Source organism: Miniopterus schreibersii (assembly GCF_964146895.1).
Source record: "Miniopterus schreibersii genome assembly, chromosome: 3".
Taxonomy (NCBI): Eukaryota; Metazoa; Chordata; class Mammalia; order Chiroptera; family Miniopteridae; genus Miniopterus; species Miniopterus schreibersii.
The window spans coordinates 42,133,720-42,157,948 of record NC_138103.1 but is presented as its reverse complement, the minus strand read 5'-3'; the positions used below and the strand labels follow the sequence as shown (position 1 = coordinate 42,157,948).

General features: G+C 33.1%; 1 protein-coding gene across 2 annotated transcripts in view; it reads left to right on the top strand.

Moving 5' to 3' along the window:
- YTHDC2 (YTH N6-methyladenosine RNA binding protein C2) overlaps positions 1–24,229 on the top strand; it is a 62,424-nt gene that overhangs the window by 21,000 nt on the left and 17,195 nt on the right. For both annotated transcript variants that reach the window (XM_081131161.1, XM_081131162.1), the window contains exons 9-23: positions 1,557–1,705; positions 3,050–3,185; positions 4,706–4,832; positions 4,999–5,064; positions 7,215–7,393; positions 7,632–7,728; positions 7,808–7,895; positions 7,986–8,066; positions 11,847–11,929; positions 15,336–15,441; positions 16,933–17,052; positions 17,342–17,614; positions 19,847–19,973; positions 21,006–21,211; positions 21,559–21,754. In XM_081131161.1, coding sequence (XP_080987287.1) covers positions 1,557–1,705; positions 3,050–3,185; positions 4,706–4,832; positions 4,999–5,064; positions 7,215–7,393; positions 7,632–7,728; positions 7,808–7,895; positions 7,986–8,066; positions 11,847–11,929; positions 15,336–15,441; positions 16,933–17,052; positions 17,342–17,614; positions 19,847–19,973; positions 21,006–21,211; positions 21,559–21,754 — 2,034 coding nt within the window. The remainder of the gene's footprint in view (positions 1–1,556; positions 1,706–3,049; positions 3,186–4,705; positions 4,833–4,998; positions 5,065–7,214; positions 7,394–7,631; positions 7,729–7,807; positions 7,896–7,985; positions 8,067–11,846; positions 11,930–15,335; positions 15,442–16,932; positions 17,053–17,341; positions 17,615–19,846; positions 19,974–21,005; positions 21,212–21,558; positions 21,755–24,229) is intronic.

The window sequence follows — 24,229 nt, the reverse complement described above, 5'->3', positions numbered from 1 at the left end:
TGGTGAACACACAATATAATATATAAAGATGATGTGTTATAGAATTGTACACCTGAAACCTATATAATTTTATTAAACAATGTCATCCCAATAAATTTAATTAAAAATAAAATTAAATAAAAAAAGAAAGAAAGGAGATGCCAAAATTTAGGAGATTGTGTGTGTCTGTATCCAAAGATTCAACCACTGCCCTGGCCAGTGTGGCTTAGTTGGTTGGGTGTCATCCTGGGCACCGAAAGGTTGCCAGTTTGGTTGCCAGATTGATTCTCAGTCAGGACACATGCCCGGGTTGGAGGCTCCATCCCCTGTAGGGGGTGTGCTTGAGGCAGCCGATAGGTGTTTCCATCTCACATCGATGTTTCTCCATCCCTCTCACAAAGTCAATAAAAATATATTTTTAAGAAGATTCAACCACTGTTTTAAGGAGGGAGAAGAGTATGTGCTGCCACACATGATATGCCACAGCATATCTCAGGACAGGGAGGGAGGGAATTCATCTTTCAAGCAAATGTCAAGGTTTTCAGATCTCGATATTGTTATGAATTGCTTTTGTACTTTGATTTTAGCATTATTTAATGCCTATTAATACATTTCTTATCATGACATATCAGATTTTGAATTAGGGTTAGATTCTTTTTGCTTACTTTTAACTACATTATTCATGATGGAAGATTTGGCTTGAAGCTTTGATTACATGGTTTTGTCTGTATGACCTTGGATAAATAACTTTGGATTTTCCACTTGATAAAACAATTAGCAATCCTTATTTCACAGTGTAGTGCTAAATCACTAATATGTAAATTATAAAACTTCTAGATCTTGAAACTTTTGAACATGAAAACTTTATATAACATATCTCAAACAACTAGCATGGTGACAGAAGTTCAATAAATGGTTTTCTACAAAGTGCTATATGAATATCAGTTTTTTTTAAAGTTGTTTTTTTTTTTTAATATATTTTTATTGATTTCAGAGAGAGGAAAGGAGAGGGAGAGAGAGAGATAGAAACACCAATGATGAGAGAGTCATTGATCGGCTGCAGCCCGCAACCCGGGTATGTGCCCTGACCGGGAATGGAACCCTGATCGCCTAGATCCTAGGTCGATGCTCAACCGCTGAGCCGTGCCCGGGTGGGCATGAATATCAGTCTTGATTTAAACAGTATTTATTGTATGGCTAAAATACTGTTCTTTGAATTATTGACTTAGAGGTAAACATTTTACTAATAGATGAATAGATGAGGTTTTTAAGCAGTTTCATGTGTCGTTGTGGATATGCATAACACATTTTATTAAATGTTGGTAATTAATATATTTAAAAAAAACCCCATGTTTAATGAAGTAGATGCTTATCTTTCTGACATAATGGCTACATAAAGATGTTGATGCCTTTGCTCAGATTTCTCACCTTATTTTAACTGAAAATATAAGTGTAATTTATTTTAAATAAGGCCAACTTTTAAGTATTTTCAGATTCATTTAAGTTTTAAAACAGAGGAATATATTTCAAAAAACAAAGAATTTATTTATGTATTCATTCTTTGGTAATTAATTTAGAAGAGAAACAACAAACCACACTTACAGAGTGGTATTCAGCTCAAGAGAATACTGTCAAGCCTGAATCTCAGAGGCAGAGAACTGTTCCAAATGTGACTGAAGAGTATGATTTATTGGATGATGGGGGTGATGCTGTTTTCAGTCAGTTGGTAAGACCTCATTGGTTTCATACTGATATATGAGTGAAAATTACATAGTTTAAAGAACATCTTAGGAGATTATAATATTTTACTGCATTATTAAAGTGTACTTCTTTTAGTTTATTTTAGGCTACAACACATTTTTTCAGAATGACTTTCTAACGCTTTTTTTTTGCAAATAGTGCAATATCTTTTATTGTTTCATTCTAACTTTAAATTATTTCAATATTTTTTCTAAATTTTTTGAAGAAAATAGTTATAGATACTATGCATATACATTATTATTGCTTGATATTTTATCATCTCAAAAGTTTAAGAGCCTATGAGCTAAACAATGTAAGACATGCTAACTTCAGAGAAAATTGAGAAAAGATTGTTGGTGTTAGAGCAGATAATCAGTACTGGTGTTGTTTCTACTACCAACCAGCTGTGTGACTTTATAAAATCGTTTACCCACTGTGGACTAAATCAAGTTCTTTTATTTTTCCTATTTTGCCACAAATTCTTTTACAAGTGAAAAATTTTGTAGAAGCCCTGCCTGGTTATCCATCCCTCTTCAACCCCATCCCCAGGTGGTGCCTCTGCTACATTGGGTTCTATGAAGTCTGAAAACTGGAACTAGTTGATCTCCTAGGACCCTTCTGGTCTTTGACTCTGATTTGGAATTCTTTAAAAGGCATTGGTGATTAGTATGATGCAGAATATGGCTGGGACTATGCACTTTTTAGAAAAGGAAATTAACTTACTGTTTGAGCATGAGAAGGTACATAATGCAGATATGCTTGCAGTTTTCTACCAGTATTTAGAGTTCTAATATATCCAAATGAACTACACATAGTTTTTAAAAATGCTTTTAAAGAATGTTTAAAATTGTTTTTTAATATAGGGAACATTCATTTGGCTCAGTGAATAGCATTTTGATTATTATTTGTTCCTAAGCCTGGTTACACATTAGTATCACCTAAGGAACTTTTAAAGCACTATGGAATCTGGCCTGCATCACCAGAGATTCTAATGTACTTGCTCTGGCATCAGTGTTGAAAGCTCCAGGTGATAGTCCCTCTGGTGTGCAGTCGGGAGAGAATCACTGGTGTACATTTAGCAACATCCTATCAGAAGCACACTTTGTTAATATTTTGACTGGCTCATACTCCTTTGTTGACAAACGTTCTTATTCTCAGATGAAAGATGAATGTATAAGATAATTTGTAGTGATATGAGAAACTTTTATGTCAAAACCGATAACATGTGGTTAGCAGTTCTTGTGACCATTATGGCCATCTCATGTTCTTTGCAAGCAAAGTTTAAGCTGTTAGGTAATTTATAACCTTAGCTTTTTTTTTTTTTTTAAAGACAGAAAAAGATGTGAATTGCCTTGAACCATGGTTAATAAAGGAAATGGATGCCTGTCTTTCTGACATATGGCTGAATAAAGATGTTGAGGCCTTTGCTCAGGTTTTTCACCTTATTTTAACTGAAAATGTTAGTGGTAAGTATAATTTATTTTACTTTATTACTCTTATAGTTATTTATGCTTAAAATTTAGTTTAATTCTAAATGTATATTCTACATTTTTTTATTCGTAATCAATAATTTGTTCTTTTGGAGTAGTTATTTCAAATGCATATACCAGGATCTTATTAGCATAGTACAGTAAATAAATATTGTGTTAAATCAGGATTCTTAACATAGTTGTACTAGAATAGTTTAGTGGGGTCTGTGATTATGTGCCAGTTATGTGCAAAAGTATTTTTATGTATATGTATTGTGCACATAAGTATACCCCCCACCTCCCTGGGAATATCTTGGATTTTCAAAAATATTTGTGATTTCAAAAAAAAAAGGAAAAAAGTTAACTTTGCTCTGCCTCTAGAAGGGAGGAGTATTAAAGAATTTTTGCATGTTTTAGAACACCCACACTTATTCATACCCCTCTTCTCAGAAGACATACATTTTGGTTCTATTCTCCAGCACTGTTAATTGAATATTTAGTTGAAGCAGTAATTCTCATATAGTGAGTACAGATCATAATCTTTGCAGATCTCTTTAAAAATGCATGTACCTGGCCATCCCAGACCTATTGAATTTGTAGGAGTAAGGCATGGCTATCTGTACTTTCAGAAATAAAATGCCTGAGGTAAATCTCAGGTAAGTCTGCCTCTCCAACTTAAGAACCATTAATTTGTATTAGTACTGGATACCATGTTTTAGAGTGTTATTATATGATGAGGATAATTCGGTATATATGGAAAATTAAAATTTTCCTTTTGTAATTATCTTTAATTTTACTACAGAGGTTTTTTTTCAATGGCGATTTCTTCCTGAAATTACCAATTTTGTAATTTAAGCAAATTAGTACTAAAACTAAGCAATTATAATATAATGCACTGCTTGAGAAATATATTCTAGGAAGGAACTTAGATTCAATAGAACTTTATTTTTCTCATGGAGGGGTTTTATGAGAAGTAAACTTTCTGCCAGTGTTATTTCCATTAAGAACCTTGGAAAATAATAGCCTGGAATGATGGAGGAATAAAAGCAAAATAAAAGAACAACAAAAAGTGGTCTTAAACTTTGTATTTGCACTTTCAATCATTCATTACCAGTTGCTGATGAAAATTAATTTTTTAATTCTGTCATGTCATCTGATGATCAAGGCAATACTGTATTTAGATTTAGGAAGATTAAGAGTTCTGCTAGGTAGTTTTCCTTTTCTGTTTTAATTGTCTTGGTGAGCTTAAGATAGCTTAACAACTGTCTTTTCTTCTCTGACCTTCCAAATGATGGTTCCTATTTCATCGTATTTATACTAAGGACATATCAATAAGAGATCTCTTGGGATGATATGAGCTAAGGGTTATGTAATGCTGTTATCATGTAGTTAGGTGAAGGAGCAAGCCCCAAGTTAATTCTCCTGATATTTAATTCTTTTAGTTAAATTTTAAAAAGTTAAAATGATTTAAAATAATTTGGAAAATTTAACGCATATTTATCTTTTCCTTATTTTAGTCGATTACAGACATAGTGAAACCAGTGCAACAGTTCTGATGGTTGCTGCAGGACGAGGTTTTTCAAGTCAAGTAGAGCAGTTAATTAGTATGGGAGCCAATGTCCATAGCAAAGCATCAAATGGCTGGTAATTTTAAACTGTCCATTCTTTGTATCTACACATATCTTTTGGGATTTATTGTATTTATCTTTATATTAAAAGCTGTTGTGTAATAATTACTGGTATGGGTGAATGAATAATTTTGAGTGACATTATTTCTCTGTCTTAATTTGATACTTTTGAATTTTGGCAGGATGGCTTTAGATTGGGCTAAACACTTTGGGCAGACTGAAGTTGTGGATCTTCTAGAATCTTATAGGTAAAACTTTATACTATGTTTAATTAATCCTAACTCCTTTTTAGAAAAGCTTAGTCATGTAAATCATAGAAAGTGACAAATTTACAGTCTCTTATTCAGAGATTTGTGTGTGTGTGTGTGTGTGTGTGTGTGTGTGTGTGTGTGTGTGATTCTAAGGAATTTTTCTGATTTTTTTGGGTAGGTTGTTAATAAGATCTACTGTGTTATAATATTTATATTATTTTTAATTTTATTTTGAAAAAGCAGGAGGGGAATTTCCAGATAAACATGGTAGCTACAAACATATGCATTTATCTCTGCATTTTCCCCAAACTTCACTAAAGTCATAAGGAAGGGAATATAAAATGTATAAACTGATGAAGTCATTTGACAGATCCAAATGCTAATTCTGGTATGGTGGGTTTTGTTGTCATTTCAATAATAGCACTTAGCACTTGCAATCCTTTTATTGCTAACATTTTGAATGTTTCAGACATTCTTACGGTGTCAGGTGTAGCTCACTAGACACTACAAATTACTAAGTAAAGTTATTGTCTGGATAATATTTTAATTATCCTGGTTAACTGGGATTTCTTTTTATTTCCCAGACTATGACATTATAGTTATAAATTTCAAATATTCAAAATTAAATTCATTATATTTGCTGGATAATTGGTAATTGATATCTAAAGTTTATAGTTTAAAACAAGAACATAATATCCTCTTCATTTACCTGTTAAAGAGTGAGAAAAAAACTTGGAATGTTTTAAAATGGATCTTAAAATTTAAATATTGCAATTATAAAGTTGTATAAGTTTAATATTTTCCCTACTGAAAGCAGTCTTATGTTTATCTTTCTGCTACACATTTTTAGAGAGATTGCACTATACTGAACTTCCTAGAAATCTTACCTATAATTGCTAGTGATGTTTATATTTTTACATACAGGATAAAGAATCAAGTCATTTATTTTAGTAATTTATGCTGACTCTGGCTTTTGGGAAATAGCATTATTAACCCACTTTTAGTATAGAACTACCAAATTAAGAGTCTTGTTAAGTTGGTACCTATAGAATTTTTAAAAAATGTGGCCTTTTCTTCAGAGTGTTGTTTATCATAGTAAAGAATGAAAAAGCACTAAGAAAATATAAATGATAACCAGAAGTTTGGTTTTAAATATTTATTGAGATAAAATTCACAAACCATATAATTCACCCATTTAAGTATAAAATTTAATGTTTTTTAGTATGATTACAGTGTTATGCAATCATTACCACAGTCAACTTTGAGAACATATTTATCACCCCAAGAGGAAATCTATGCTAATTAGCAATCACTCCTCATTTCACCCAACTCTCCCAGCTCCAAGCAACCACTAATCTACTTCCTGTTTTTATAGATTTGTCTATTCTGGACATTGCATATAATTGGAATAGTATATTATGATTGGTAGTCTTGTGACTGGCTTCGTTCACCTAACTTAATGTTTTCAAGGTTTATCCATGTTGCAGCATCCTTTTTCTGGCTATGTAATACTCCTTCACGTGGACAGACCACAGTGTGTTTATCCATTCATCAGTTGATGATCATTTTGGTTGTTTCTACTTTTTGACTGTTATGAATAATACTGGTATGAACATCTGTATACAAATTTTTGTATGGACATATATTTTTATTTCTTTTGCATATATACCTAAGAGTCAAATTGCTGGGGCATATGGCAAAACTGTGTTTAACATTTTGAGGAACTGTCACATTGTTTTCCAAAGTGGGTGCAATATTTTATATTCCTACTATCAATGTATGAGGGAAAAGTTCTAATTTCTCCACACCCTTTCTAACATGTCTTTTGGATTATAGTTATCCTAGTGGGTGTGAAGTGTTATCTCATTATGGTTTTAATATTGAGTTCTCTAATGACTAATGATATTTTTTCATGTGTTTTTTGGCCATTTGCATATTTTCTTCAGAAAATCTTATTCAGATTATGTTTTTTTAAAAGCACTTATTCCAAATTTTACTTTGAATAATATACTTTAAACCGAAACATGAATTATAGCTAAGAAGTATCACTTACCCTCCTTAATGTATATTGAAAATTTGAAGGACATAATGGCCCCTTAAAAAGTATTACTCTTTTTAATTAAAATTGACTTTTTTTTATTTTTTAGTGCTTCATTGGAATTTGGAAATCTAGATGAAAGTTCTCTGGTTCAAACAAATGGAAGTGACCTCAGTGCAGAAGATAGAGAACTCCTGAAAGCTTACCATCATAGTTTCGATGATGAAAAAGTAGATTTGGATTTAATCATGCATCTTCTATACAATATCTGCCATAGTTGTGATGCTGGTAAATAAGTGTTGTCTTAAAGACCTGGAACAAAAATGTATACTTTGATTTAAAAATTAGTATTTTGTGTGTACAAAATACATCATTCCCTTAATGATAATGCACAATCTCTTAAGTGTCATAAGTGTTACAGTTTATCAGTACTTGGAAACATGAAGTAGTTCATTATAGATAATTCTGTTGATTGGTTCTGGTTTTACAGTGAAATTTAATATTAACAAAATCATTTTTCTCCAAGGTGCAATATTAATTTTCCTACCTGGATATGATGAAATTGTTGGACTGAGGGATCGCATCCTATTTGATGACAAGCGGTTTGCTGACAATATACATAGGTAAAAGCTAAAGCTTTATATTTTTTATTTAAGTAAAAGATAGGTACCATAGCATATTTTCTCTTTCAATTGTCAACAGATATCAAGTCTTTATGCTTCATTCAAATATGCAAACATCTGATCAAAAGAAAGTATTAAAAAACCCACCTGCAGGTGTTCGAAAAATAGTAAGCTTTATAAAATTTTCTTTTTTCTGTTTTAGTAATCATTGGTTCTGTCTTCATATTAACCATAACTAACATAACATCCCATTGCAGATCCTTTCCACCAATATTGCTGAAACCAGCATCACAGTCAATGATGTTGTCTTTGTTATTGATTCTGGCAAGGTGAAAGAGGTATGTATGGATAAGTTGTATTTTCAACTCAAATGAGGAAGATTAAGTTGCATTTAAATGCATGCTTTTGTAAGCAGAATTCACTTTAATGGGAAAATTTCTGGTTCTAGATAAATTTAACATAGTAAATGTTAATTTCACTAAAGTGAATATTCTACTTTAAGCAGTTCAGTCTATAGGATCTATCTTGTTATTTTAACAAATTATACAAAAAATTAGCTTTTGCTCACTAAGTACTAGGAAGAAAGTAAAGAGTTTGGCTAGTTACAGTGAACATTTTGTCAAACTGTGCGCATTTGATTAATATTTTGTATGTTTTCCTTCTATATGTGGGGATGGCCCATGCCCTTCTTGTTTATTGTTATATCTTCAGTGCTCCATATATAATAAGTATTCAGAAGATATTTAGTGCAAGAGAACCTTGCTGAAAGAAAGCAAACAAAACCATGGGCCCATCACCTACTTTTGTAAAAATAAATTTCATTGGAACACTTTGACCTATTGTCTATGGCTGCTTTTGCACTGTAATGGCAGATTTGAGTAGTTGCAACAAAGACCCTCAGTAAAGGCCAAAATATTTAGTACCAGTCCCTGCTTTAAATAAAAGGCAGCATTTATTTCCTTTTAGTATTGGAATGCCTAGCAACTCTCTTTTTGTTCATTACTCTGAACTTAACCTTTAACTGAAAGAGTTAAAAATGATAAAGGTAGTTGATTTGTCAAGGAAAGAAATACTATCCATGTTGTGGAAGGCAAATTATGTCTGTTCTAGTAGATATAAATGATATTTATTTATTTATTTATTTATTTATTAAAATCTTCATTGTTGAGAGTATTGTAGATGACCTCCTCCATCCCCCCCCATTACCCTCCTCCACCCAGATTGGGACCCTCCCCAGGCCTCCACCACCCTATTGTCTGTGTCTATGGTAATGCATGCATGCATATAAGTTCTTTGGTTAATTTCTTCCACCCCTTCCCTCTGAGATTCGTCAATCTGTTTTATGTTTCCATGCTTCCGGTTCGATTTTATTCATAATGTCCATTTTGTTCATTAGATTCCTTGTTCATTTATTTTGATTTTTAGATTCAGTTATTGATAGATATGTATTTATTGCCATTTTATTGCTCATATTTTTTATCTTTATCTTTTTCTTTTTTTTTTTTTTTTTAGTTTTCTTCTTCTTATAGAAGATTCTTTAACATTTCAAGTAGTACTGGTTTGGTGGTGATGAACTCCTTTTAGCGTTTCCTTGTCTGTGAAGCTCTTTATCTGACCTTCAATTCTAAATAGCTTTGCTGGGAAGAGTAATTTTGGTTGTAGGTCCTTGCTTTTCATTACTTTGAATATTTCTTGCCTCTCCCTTCTGGCCTGCAAGGTTTCTGTTAAGAAATTAGCTGATACTATGGGCCCTCCCTTGTAGGTAACTAACTGCTTTCCTCTTGCTGCTTTTAAAATTCTCTCTTTGTCTTTAACCTTTGGCATTTTAATTATGTGTCTTGATGTAGGACTGTTTGATTTCATCTTGTTTGGGACTCTCTGTGCTACCTGGACTTGTATGTCTGTTTCTTTCACCAGATAAAAGAAGTTTTCTGTCATTATTTTTTCAAATAGGTTTTCAATTTCTTGCTCCCTCTCTTTTCCTTCTGGGAAACCCATGATGAGAATGTTCATACACTTGATGCCCAGAGGCTCCTTACACTATCTTCATGTTTTTGGATTCTTTTTTCTTTTTGCTATTCTGATTGGGTGTTTTTTGCTTCCTCATATTCCAAATCACCTATTTGATTCTTGGCATCTTCTACTCTACTGTTGATTCCCTGTAAGTCATTCATTCATTTCAGTTAGTGTATCCTTCATTTCCGACTGGTCCTCTTTTATGTTGATGTTTTCACTAAGTTTCTTGAAGTTCTTTCATTAAGTTTCTTGAGCATCCTTATAACCATTGTTTGAACTCTGGAAGTTTGCTTGCTTCCATTTCATTTAGTTCTTTTTCTGGAGATTTCTTCTGTTCTTTCATTTGCAACATGTTTCTTTGTCTCCACATTATGGCTGCTTCCCTGTGTTTCTTTCTATGTATTATGTCTTCTGGAATTGGTAGAGTGGCCTTATGTAGTAGGTGCCTGTAGGGCCCAGTGGCTCAGCCTCCCCAGTCACCTGAGCTGGGCACTCTAGGTGGGCTGTGTGCACTATCCTATTGTAGTTGAGCTTTGATTACTCTTGCGACACTGGCAGGGATTGACCCCCAACCCAATCAGCTGTGTAGACTGCAGCAGAAAAGGTGCTGTGCAGGACTTGCTTCAGTGGGACTTTGGTGCTCCCCGATTCTGCCCCTTGGGTGTTGCTCGTGGATGTGGTAGGGTTGTAATCTGGCATGGTCTGAAGCTGACCACCGGGTGCATTGACTCTGGGGCCTCCTGGGAGGTGCAAAGTCAGCTATTGCCTGTCCTCTGCTTGGGGCCACTCGGCATGAGCTACAGAGTGATCTGCAGATGGCTGCTAGTGTGGGGCTTGGAGGTGCCCAGGAGAGGCCAAGCTGTGAACCAAGGCAGGCTGCTGCTAGTACCAGGCCTGGGTCCACTTACCGAGAGGTGCATGGTGCATGCTGAGGCCAGCTGGCTGTTTGTTTGAGAGATTTTAGGAAAGTCTGAAATGATTATTTTTAATGTGAAAAATTTGTTAATTACTTTATAATGTTTTCAATGTAGTTTTTAGGAATTATAGAAAATAAAATTTTATTATAAGATTTGGACATTTCATTATAGTTGGATACTGTAAAGAAGTGATACATTGTATTTTTTATAGAAGGGTAATTATGAATTCTACCATTAAAAATCTGAGTAATGAATCAATGAAAATTCAGATTTTATTGCCTTGAAATTATCTAAAGCTGAAGTAGATTTTGAATATCTTAGAAATTAATTTCTTTAGATGTTATTAATTAAATAAACATGGTTTGGAACATGATGGTAGTATCAAAAGTTACTGTATATATAATGTTGACAATGTAACATATTATTAAAAACTAAATAAATAGCATCTTTTCTAAAAATCCCACAATTAAACTATTATGAGAAACACATTTGTATTTGTTTTCATGTAGTTATTTTTTTGAAAGGGAAATTATTACATAACTGAATGATTGAAGTATATATTTTAGTTAGGAATGCAGTCTCATAAATTTTTCTCTACAGTAAATTTTCACTTTAGATTCTTTACGGAAGCATGCTGTAACATTCTGGATAGTTTAACTGTATTACATTAGTAGCCCAGCAGGAGGTAAAGTGGAAGGGATTAAAATTTTTTTACTTTGGGATAGGATTGATTCAGCAATTCTTATTTCTTATTATTCTTATTTCTCTAGCTCAAGCTCCCTGGAAAGTATTTTAGAAAACTGTCTTTTCCTGATCATTTCTATTCTGCAAACTGATGTAAATCTTATGGACAATAATGTGAAGAAAATAGATCAGTTCTTTCTAGTCTTGATGCCTTACGAGAACTGACTGTTATTTAACAGTAGCAGAGAGAAAAAAATAGCTCATTCAGGTGCAGAGTGAGGAAGTTTTTCAGCTCTTCTGAGTTTAGCTTTCATTCTTTTTCCTTAGAATGTTTGTAGTCAGAAATCTGGATTTTAAAAAGAATGAGTACCCTGCTGTAATTATCGAATCACGAGGAGCTCTGAATTAAACTTGACATACTAAATATATATTATAATGTTTTTGCTATTTCTTCTTAAGTAACTTTTATGTTTTAACATGAAGATGATTTAAATGTTACAGAAATCCTTTGATGCACTGAATTTTGTTACAATGTTAAAAATGGTGTGGATTTCCAAAGCTAGTGCCATACAACGAAAAGGCAGGTAATGTATATTTAATGTTCACTCAATCAATTGCCTGTAAAATGGAAACATTTTCATGTATATTATATATTAAGGTATAGTCCACTTTCTGTAAAATGTTAAAATTTTAATGTTAGTCTTCATTTTACATTATTTTTACAAAGCAAACTATTTTAATGCTTTAAAAACAATCACATTCAGGTTATGTTAAAATTAAAAATTTTTGTGTAGTATAACCTATGTTTATAAGGCGTAAGAACCTTAAAAAATAAAGACAAAAATGTCAAACGGTAATATAGGACGAAGGACTACATTTTTTTTTTAAGACTTTTTTTTCTTTTATTTTTATGTTTTTGGTTTTTTATTGATTTCAGAGAGAGGAAGGGAGAGAGAGAGATAGAAACATCAGTGATGAGAGAGTTATGATCAGCTGCCTCCTGCATACCCCCTTCTTGGGATCCAGCCTGCAACTCAGGCATGTGCCCTAACCAGGAATCAAACTGTGAACTCCTGGTTCATGGGTCAATGCTCACCTACTGAACCATGCCAGCTGGGCTGAAGGGCTAATTTTTGTATTATATAAAAAAGCTTTTTAAAAATCAGTTAGTAAAGACCAATGCATTAATTTCACACATGCTGCTTTATTTATACACCAAAATAAATGCAAATTAATGAGGCACTGTTTTTTGCCTATCTGGTTGACACTGATGAAATATTTAATAGTACATGCAACAGAGTTGGCAAAACCATGGGCCTGTAGGCTTTCATAGTTTGCTGATGGGAGGGTAAAATGGTGTGATTTCTTCAGAGGGCAGTTTGAAACTGTTTATCCAAATCTATCTTTTGATAGTAGATTTTACCTCTCATAATTTATCCTGAGTATATTTGTATATGTGTGCAAAGATGTATGTTTAAGAATGTTTTTCATAGCATTGCTTGTAATAGTTTAGGAACACTGTAGTGCCCATCAGTAGTGAAGTGGTTCAGTCAATTATGTTATAGCCACCCAGTGGTATACCAGTGTACCTGTTAAAGGAAAATATATAGATGTATATCTTTTTATGTGAAATGAGTTTTCAGAATATGTTAAGTGAGAAAAGTAAGGTATAGAACGTGTGTCTCACATTCTGTTGTACTAAAAACATATGTATATGTTTGTATATATATTTAGGTATAAGTGCATTGTGAAGTCTGAGAGAAACATTAAACAACAATTGTTGACTGTGAGAAGGAGGATCTGTGGGGCTCTTGAGGAAAGGAGACTTAATTTTTATTCTATATTTCTTTGTAATTTGGTTATTTTAGTACATGTGCTTTTCATTTTTAAAAAGGCAAGATTAAAAAGTATCATATTTTTCAGTAATTATTTGACCAGTTTTTTTTTTTTTTTTTTTCCATTTTAACCAACAGGGAAACATACTGACTTTAAAAGAATGTCTCATATACTGAAAATGGTGAATACATTATTTCTGTACTTTGTGACTTCATAGAATGCCTGTGAAGGCTTTGCTGTTGTTATTGTGTTAGTTGTCCTCTTATGACAAACTATGACTTGACACATACACTCTTATTAGTATATTGTCACGGATAAAAATTAGAAATTTTAGGAATAATCTTTGTCATTTTTTCAACAGATTTTTTTTTTGACAGCCTTTACTGTTCAAGTGTTAGGGATATAATGAATAAATCTAATGGGTAAAGTTTGAGATGGGGGGAATGTTGCAGTTCATTTTGGAGTCCAATAAATTAAGCAGTTTAAATACTATGTGATCTGTGCTACAACTGGATAATGCCTCTAGAGGAGTTAAGATAGAATTCAAGATAAATATGAATAAAGAGGTATTGTGGAAAGGCATTTCTGGTAGAGGGAAAGCATACACAAGGCCTAAAGGCAAGAGTGAGCAAGAAAGTTGGTTGGATGGAGTTTAATTTAGTGGAGAATAGTAAAAAATGAGTGGAAAGAGGTACGTTGCAGACAGGTCCTCAAGGACTTCTCTCTCTCCCTCTTTCCTTAAAAAACCAGGGGATGGCAGGATTATAGTATTCTTTCAGCTCTTTAAGGAATGAATTGGTAGAGACAAAAAATGATGGTAGGAGGGTTCTTCATTAATAATTCCATTTACAATAAGGCAGAGATGAGAGTAACCTGGATTGTTATAGTGGTGGTAGAAATAAAGAGAAGTAGGCAATTCACTCAAGAGATATTAAGAAGAAGAATATTGCTGATCATCTGTCCAGGGAGGGTGAGGGGTAAGGAATAGAGTGGAATCAAGGATGCCATACAGGTGTCTATTTTAGAAAGATTTGTGGTTGGTGGTACCACTGTCTCATAGGGAAAATGGGAAGGGTGGTTATGTTGAGGAGAAGAATTAACTTTTGGTTGTGCTGAGTCTGAGCTGAGTGGAAAATCAAGTGGAGCTGAGAGGCTTCTGAAGTATAGATTAGAATTAGGATAAGGTATCTAGATGGATGGAAATGGAAAACAGGAGGATAATTAAGATCACCTTGGGAGAGAGGGTAAAGTAAGGAGAGCAGAGGTTTGAGATCCAGACTCAGGAACATCAACATTTAAAGGCTGTGCAAAGAGAAATCTCTTAGAGGAGGCCGTATAGGTAGGAAAGCTGATGGGTATATAGTGAGGGAAGTATTTGATGGAAGAAGGAATGGTCCAACAATGTCAGATTTTGTAACTTTGTATCACATAGTGTTATAGTTATGTTTGCTATTCTGGACTGTGAGCTTTGCAAAGATAGGGGTTATTTCTGTATCTTTATCATTTAGCATATTCAGTCTTGCCATTAGCTGATACAGCAATTTGGGTGAAATTAAGAGACTACTTTTACTCAAGATATTTTTGTTGCTTCCCAGAAAATTATACAAGTCTTCGTGATGATGGGGTAAATGACGCTGCCTAGGAGTTGTGTAGTGAATAATTTGTACAACTCCCATCAGTGTGCCTGAACATAGTGCTTGGTATCAGCTCAGTGGAATTGTTTAAGTTTAAATTACCATATGTTTATTCATGCTTTATTTTTTACTTATTTCCTGTACAATTCTTTTTTTATTTTTACCATTACCCTAGAAGGAACAGAGGTGGACAAAAGCAGGTTAATAATAAAAATGATAAATACAATAATAAATAAGTAATACAATAATAAACTCTGTGTTTCATTCACTGACAACTGTAAACCTACTTTGCCCACGCCTGTATATCAGGTAGGTATCATTCATGAATCTCACTTTATAAATGAGATAATTGAGTCCTAGACAAGTGAAGGATTCATAGAGGGTAACTGTCAGAGTAGGGATTCAAAATCACATGTCCTGATACTAGTTCATTGCTCTGTCTCCTAGATCACATTGGTTATACAGTTTCCTTATTATAGCCCTTATTCCTTGAGTCTTAATTTTGTATTTTACTTTAAAGGGCAGGGCGATGTAGACCTGGGATTTGTTTCCGTCTGTTCAGTAGACTCCGATTCCAGAATATGTTGGAATTTCAGACTCCAGAACTTTTGAGGATGCCATTACAGGTAGAAGTTTATTTAACCCTAAAAGGCTATTTTTGTGGGCAGGGGAGGAGAAGGGACCATTTCAACTTATGCTGATTGGACTTTTCAATAATGAACTTATAAAACAATTTATAAAACAAAATTATCAAATATATACTATGGAGGGTGGTTGTGTATATAACTAATATTTTTTATATACAAGAAATTTAATTCATAAACCTACAAAGTTTTAAAGAATTACTTGAGTGCACTAAAGTTATGGTACAGTTTATAAGAATATCATTTATTTTTGTGCAACATTCTAGAAGTCTGTCAGCCACGTAATTTTCATCTTTTACGTTTTCACTAAGGATTAGAAAACACATTATTTAAGGTCCAAAACATAATACCAGAATCTCAGTTTAAGGTGCTGAGATTACCTTGGTAGATTTGGAACTAAGTTTGCTGTGATTTTCTGGCCTTCATTGTTTTCCTTCAGGTTTTCTGACTTCATGGAATAGCCAATCATTGTAGTTTCTAGGGAAAACTGTCAGAACATTAATTTGATTCTTTGGTGTGCTGAGCTACCCGCTGATTTCCAAACCTTTAAAAAGACACTGGATCATATTTTTGGTTTCCACATACCTAGATGACTTCCCACTTCCTTATGCTCGTGTGCCATTTTATGTTCCTCTTAGGATAAAGTACATGATTCTTAAGTGCCTAAATTATTTTTCCTGCTTGTATCTCCAGTTTTAATTTTTTAATTCTGGCCTTTTGTCCTCTCCCTACTCATACCAGTAGTTTCAATATCCCAAGCACATCTTATTTGTATCTGTCTTAGGGCCTTAATAGGTGCTGTTCCCTCTCCCTAGACTCCTCTCCCTTATTCCTTTTATAATTAGCTTCTGCTTCTTAGTTTGTCATTTCCTCTGAGAAATTGTTTTTGAGTTCCCATGGCTTCCTTTTCCTGCTTGTTCCTGAACTTGATTAAGCCTGTTGTTTTACCTCTTTAGCTCCCTGTGTCCTTCATAGCACTTATCACAATTATAATTCAGGAGTTAATTATATAATTGTTTTCACACACAGTGAAAGCTCCATGAGGGCAGACACTTGTCTGATGTTCTGTCTTCTTTTTCTCCAACTTGCTGCATAGTGCCTAATACTTTAGTAAGCACTTAGATACTTGTTGAATGGATACAAGATTCCAGAATGTCATACAAAGGGAGAAAAAAGATTTTTTGGACAGTAACTCTTGTTGTTATATATAAAACTACGTGAAGAAACATTGCCAGTGGTGGCAATGGTAATCTTGATATGAGTTGTTGGAGGGTGTTTATAAAAATTGTGGCACCTAGGGCAAAGTATGAACCCATCTTTCCTTGAAAGACATTACTCCCTTTGCTGTTGTTCATTTTAGTCAGAGACTGTACTAGTCTTTGTTTGGGAACTGTAGTTCTAATGATTTCTTTAAAAATAAAAATCAATTATAAATTTCAATATTTCAAAATTATTTGCTATTCTTATTTACAGGAACTTTGTTTACATACCAAGCTGTTAGCCCCAGTTAATTGTCCTATTGCTGATTTCCTTATGAAAGCTCCTGAACCTCCACCAGCTTTAATTGTAAGAAATGCTGTACAGATGCTTAAGGTTGGTATCTTAATAGTTTTACTTAACCTATTTGAAATTTAAACCAAATGAGAACACATCTGAACTAATTTTGTACTTTAAAAAATTATCTTAATCACATACTTTTAAAAATACTATTGTAGTTATAAAATAGCTCTTTTATATATTTGAAGCAAAATATATATTTTTTGTGAGATGTGATAGCAAAACAGAATTTACATTCTTATTTCTTAACAGATTTTTAGGTATGTCTTTTGCTTAAACATAGCTTTTGGTTGTGTCAAATTCTGTTTTGTATCCTTTTCTTTAGACAATAGATGCAATGGATGCGTGGGAAGATCTCACTGAGCTTGGGTATCATTTGGCTGACTTGCCAGTAGAACCACATCTTGGTAAAATGGTCCTGTGTGCTGTTGTTTTAAAGTGTCTGGACCCCATCCTTACAATTGCCTGCACACTAGCCTATCGAGATCCTTTTGTCCTGCCAACCCAGGCCTCTCAAAAACGTGCAGCTATGCTTTGTAGGAAACGTTTCACTGCAGGAACTTTCAGTGATCATATGGCACTTCTCAGAGCATTCCAGGTACTATCATTGTTATTTTATTTCTGAAAATGTTGCTGGTTAAACATATTTCTGGAGCAAGTGTAAGAAATTAAAAAAATAAATATGATTCCATTAGTTTTGTTTCAGTCAGTATAAAATTACATTTTTTAATAATCCAGAAAAAAACCTTTCTACTGTTAATAAGTTAAAATTATCAGTTTTGTCTGGCCAGTGTGGTTCAGTGGTTGAACATAGACCCATGAACCAAGAGGTCACTGGTTTGATCCTGATCAGGGCACATGCCCGGGTTGCAGGCTTGATCCCTAGTAGGGAGTATGTACGAGGCAGTTGATCAGTGTTTCTAACTCTCTCTCCCGCTCCCTTCCTCTCTATCTAAAAATCAATAAAAACATTTAAAAAATAAATACAATTATTGCAGTTTTTCTCTACTTTTTTTCTTTCATTTTCTTTTTGTAGGAATATGTGTATTGTATGTATATACGTTTATTTATATGTATATTTTTAATACTCAAGTTTCTTATCTTTCAATTATATCTTGGGCAAAGAATGTTCTAAAATTTTAGTTAATAAACACTGTATATTCAGATATTTAGAACAAAGCCTGGAAGAAAATTATCTTGAATTTAATATCTGTTGTTTTTTTTAGAGTACATCTTTTTCATGTATGCTCGAGACATTATGCTAAGAACTTAATTTTCTAAAGCAAAATTGAAAAATCACTTAAAACTTATTAAGATAAAAGTAATGAGAAATTGAAGAAAGTGCTAAATGGGAAAGAAAAGATAAAGAAAGTGAGACTCTGAGGAAGGGAAATTATATATAATTTAGAAGTTCAGATGCAGGGAAGAATATGTTATTTCTTGGAAAGGTAGACATGTTATTTATCTTTAAATTCTTTTGAATGTAGCCTGTGCCCATACATTAAAAAAATTTTTTTTGTTGTTATCTAGAAAGTACTTTTTTCCAAGCATTTTCTTATAATACATACAATTTACAGAAATATTTACAAGCTTTTTTGTGAGCATGATTGAACAATGGATAATGCATTGCTATTAATTGAGTCTGTTAGATACCATATATTATAACAGATCAATTGAGTGACAATAAGTAGAGGGAGATTTGGAGAATTCCTGCTTGTTCTTTGCTTTTTTTCCTTGAAAAGCTCCTTGAAAAGCAGAGAGGATAGATAAATTACTGCTTTGGCCTATCAGTTATATTCCAAAGCAAAAGAACTCATTTTCAAAGACGAGCTTTTTTATACTGCACATAGATTGTTTCTAGGAATCCTGCTTTCCATTCTCACACTGATTAGGAGGTTGATCTAGAGGTTATTTGTTGAGGAATGAAAGATTCTTAGATATAAATGGTGCTATGATGGCTTAGTTGAAAAACCTCTACACTTTCGTGGAGGAAAATTAGCAGCTGTATCTGAAAGGTTAATATTTCTACATAGCTGGTCATTTATGTTACCTGATAGTTAGTTCTCTCATTGAGATTTTATAAACTCAATGGCTTTCATAGTATTTGAATATAAATTAACTGATGATAAATCATAAAGTCTTAGATTTTATTTTTTATATTTAACTTTTAAATTATTTTTTACAAATTGAGGTATAATTGACATGTAAGTTTCAGGTATGCAGTATAATGATAAAATATTTGTATATATTGCAGAATGATCACCACAGTAAATCTAGTGAACATCCATCATCACACATAGTTATAATTTTTGTCTCTTGTGATGGGAACTTTTAAGATCTGTTCTCTAGTCTGTTAACTAGATTTATTCTGAAGATTGTTTCACAATATATACAAATATTGAATCACTATGTTATACACCGGAAACTAATATAATGTTTTATGTCAATTATATCTCATTAAAACAAGCTTATTTTTAAAAAAAGATGTACTCTCTTGGCTACTTCCAAATATACAATACAGTGTTACCAACTATAGTCACCATGCTGTACATTACATCCCAGGGCTTAAACTTAATTTGTAATTGGAAGTTTGTGTCTTTGACCACCATTACCCATTTTACTCACTCCCCACTGCTGGCAACCACAAGTCTGTTCTTTGTATCTATGAGCTTGTGTTTTTTTTTTGTTTGTTTTAAATAAAGTCTTAGATTTTATAAAATAATTAGGAGAATTGACCTCGAGTGGTTAATGTAGTGGTTTTCAGTTACTTTGCTGCCTCACAAAGAAGTGATTGGTAAATGTACCTTGTTATATAATTATATTTTTATAGGCATGGCAAAAAGCACGAAGTGATGGGTGGGAGCGAGCCTTTTGTGAAAAGAATTTTCTTTCACAAGCTACCATGGAAATAATCATAGGCATGAGAACTCAATTGCTTGGTCAACTTAGAGCATCAGGTAAAGTTTTTCCCCGGAGAACCTATTTAAACCACTGAGAGTACCCTACCCATACCTCATAGTATTTCTAGTGTTAACTGATGTCATCTTTTATTATTTTTATGACGTTATCACATTGTGATATTCATGAGCGTCTTTGTAGACTTCCATGTAACCTCATCTTTTGTTTGTTGGAAAATTGATATTGCAGAAGTTATAGTTGAGAAATGTATGAATATCTTTTGATACTTTTGGCAGTGAGCACTTTATAATGTATTTGTTAGTAAAGATCAATTTAGATATTACAGGTGTTATATTTTATCACTATGAATTGATAATTATTTAGCTCTATGAAATAGAAATTATAAAAATTTAAGTAGATTGATATGAATGCTGGCCTTCATATTTTGGAACATAGAACAAGTAATCACTTGAAGGCACTTCGATTTTTTTTTTTTTAAAGAGATTCCCATGTTTGCTATTTTATTTTAGAATTGCTAATTTCTTTTTTTGAGTAGCATAGTACGTTGGAGAAATAGTCAGAAGAAAAGCACCAGAGCCTCGATTTACAGATTAGCTGAAGTGCCAAAGTAATATAAGGAATGAACCAGACGAGTTAGAGTTGTGTTAAATATGGGGAAATAAGAAGGACTTTAGAAATTTAAGCAAGAATACTCTACTTTACTCGACTACCTCCAGTATCTATTATAACCAAAAAGTTATTAATACTTGTCAGAGGAATGGTTTAGGTTTTCAGCCATGATTTTAGTGTGTTTCATATAGCAGCTTATGAAGAACTTGACTGCAAGAATGAGTAATTTTTAAAAAATTCCTAAGTCCTCAGTGAATCTTCTACTTTCTTTAGCCTGAGCAAACCTAAACTTTCTTAGAACATTGATTCTGTATTTTAAACTAGGTTTTATTATTTATTGTGGAATTTAAATATCATTAAACTTATATGGGTTATATAATTTTTTTTGTAAAAAACACACAAATTTAAAAAAGTATATTTTAACCAGTAGGAAAGTGAGTGTGTCTTTTTCCTCTTTCTAGGTTTTGTTAGAGCACGAGGTGGTGGTGACATTCGAGATGTTAACACAAATTCTGAGAACTGGGCTGTCGTTAAAGCTGCATTGGTGGCAGGCATGTATCCTAATTTAGTCCATGTGGACAGAGAGAATTTAGTATTGACAGGGCCAAAGGAGAAAAAAGTACGATTTCATCCCACTTCAGTTCTCAGTCAGCCTCAATATAAAAAGGTAAAACATTTTTAATGCTCTTAGACCTTGAGGTGAAACTAATCTAATTTAGATAGTTGAAAAATCAGTGAAAAATGTTCCAAATACTGACCTGCTTTAAGAAATTAATTAGTTATGTATGTATAATTCAGCATTGGAACAAAATTTTGATTGAATCTTAGAGGTGGAAGAGTTAATGTGTTAAGTAATGAGGACTTTTGTACAAACTACATGAGCAATGACTTGTTTTAATTTTTGCTTGGGTATACATTACCTGTTTCATTGAGGGACTTTTTACAGTTTAAAAGTATTGCCAGTAAATTAGAAGATAAACACAGTTAACAATTTTAAATTTATTTTCCTAATAGATTCCTCCAGCCAATGGTCAAGCTGCAGCAATTCAGGCACTGCCTACAGATTGGTTAATTTATGATGAAATGACCAGAGCCCATAGAATAGCTAACATTAGATGTTGTTCAGCAGTGACACCCGTCACTGTATTGGTATTCTGTGGACCAGCTAGGTTGGCAAGTAATGCTCTTCAGGAATCTTCATCCTTTCGAGGTAAATGTATTATGAAGGAAATAAAAATCTTTTTGAAATGATTTTTTTTTCTTTTTAATAAACCAAACAAATTTTGAAATTACAAAAACTTATTAGTAGTAGCTCCCTTTTGATATATTAAGACTAATTGGAAAATACTAAAGCATACCACTGTTCTTTAAATTAATTTTTAAAATAACTTGATTTGTGTATTTTTGATTAATCTTGCTGATGGGAAGTTTGTTTTTCTCTTCCACTGAATTTAAATGATAGTTTAACGTAAATAAAAGGTATTTGTTTAAAGGGAATAATAATAATAGTTACCCATAATCTTATTACCCTTATGTAAACATTTTAAAATATTATATATTTTTCTCTATATATACATATTTTAAATTATTTTACTCATACTGTTATTTTATATTCTGATGTTTTCATTGTATAGAATATAAAGACATATAAAATATTTTATATTAATGACTGCAAAATATTCCATCATTAAAGTAGCATAATGCATTTAAAATGTTTCTTTGCAGTTAGACATCTTGATTGTTTCTAATTTTTTTGCTATTTGGTGATTCAGCAAATATGTATTGGGTAACTATATGTCAGGTATTGTAGCAGGTATTGAGGATGTAAGAGAAAACAAGATAGACAAGGTGTTTCTGTCATTAGGATTCTACATGGTTGTTGATGGTAGATGGGCAGCAAAAATAAGTAGTTTGTATAGTACTATGTATGAAATAAAGAGGGCTGCCTTAGGGGTGGCCTATTTTATTTTTTAAAATATATCTTTTATAATTGATTTCAGAGAGAGGAAGGGAGGGGGGAGAGAAATAAAACATCAGTGATGAGAGAGTCATTGATCGGTTGCCTCCTGCACACCCTCTACTGGAGGTCAAGCTTTTAAAACTGGGGCATGTGCCCTGATTCACAATTGAACCTCAGTCTCCTGGGTCATAGGTCGATGCTCAACCACTGAGCCATGCTGGCTGGGTGTGGTGGCCTACTTTAGAAAGAAACCCTGGACAGCTTTCTCTGAGGAGATTTGATTTAAGCTGAGACCTAAAATATGAGAAGAAGCCAGCCATGTGTAGATACATAAATAAGTTGGCAAGGACCAAGATTCTGCACTAAGAAATGATCTGCGAATTGACAGAAAGGTTATGTGATTAGAAACAATGATCAAAGAGAGAGTAGAGTGGGATAAGGTTTGAGTATTGATGTTTTTCTTAATTTGAACTACAGTATCATGATTTTAAAGCTATTGGCCTTTTTTCTGTCATATTAATACCTTTTCTTTTTTAGTTTTATGTATTTTGAGTTCTGTGGTTTTTTTTGTTCGTTTGTTTTTAATCCTCTCCCGAGGACATGCTTAGAGAGAAAGGAAGGGAGAGAGTGAGAGAGAGAAACATCAATGTGAGAGGGAAACATTAATCGGTTGCTTTCCGTATGTTCCCCAATCAGGAATCGAACCCACAACCCAGGTATGTGCCATGACCAGGAAACAAACTGTCAACCTTTTGGTGCACAGGACCATGCTCAACCAGCTGAGCTGCTTTGGCTGGACAAGTTTTGTGTTTTGATTACTGTAGATTCAAATTGAGTAATCTTTTCCTATACTGCTCACTTCAATGCTGAAAGTTTCATTCTTCCATGGACCTGATAAGTATTCTGGTTTGTTTGTTTTTCTTTTTTCTTTTTCTATAATTTGATTTTTTAAAATTGTTGACAGTATTACAGATGTCTCCCATTTTCTCCCTTTTTGCCCCCTCCACCCAATTCCTGTCCCACCCCAGGCCTTCCGTCCCCATACTGTTGTCACGGGTATGTGTCACGGGTTATGCATATATGCATATATGTTCTTTGGTTAATCTCTTCCCCTCCTCACTGAGAGCTATTATTGTGTTCCATGCATCCATACCTTTGGACCTATTTTTTTGTCAGTATAGTTTGTTCATTAGATTCCACATATAAGTGAGATCATGTGATATTTATCTTTCTCTAACTGGCTTACTTTGATTAGCATAGTAGTCTCCAGGTATAATTTGATTTTTAAGGTAATTTTTTCAACCACGTTGAGTTGACTCTAAAGTGTAGATCTAATGTTTTTCCAAGTGCTTTCCCCTAACCTGCACCAAATAATCCTTATGTATCCTCTTATAGAAAGCTTACATTGATTTTATATTACATTTAGCATTTTAAAACTTGCTGTATATGCTATTCCTTTAAATTTCTGCCTTTATATTGTAACATCTTATTCAATAGTTTTGTTTTTTAATGGGCTCTAACATCTGGTAGTGGAGGATCTACCTGTTACCCTTTGCTGCTTTTCTGCTATTAAGCTATTCTTTGATAATCTTACCTATTTTTTATGAATATTGGAGTAGTCATCTTCTTGTAACTATTTGCACCCAAAAATTCTTTTGTGATTTTTAATTTAGTGTTTGCTTCCAGCAAATTTAATACATTCTTCTATTTAGCCATACCCTCTAT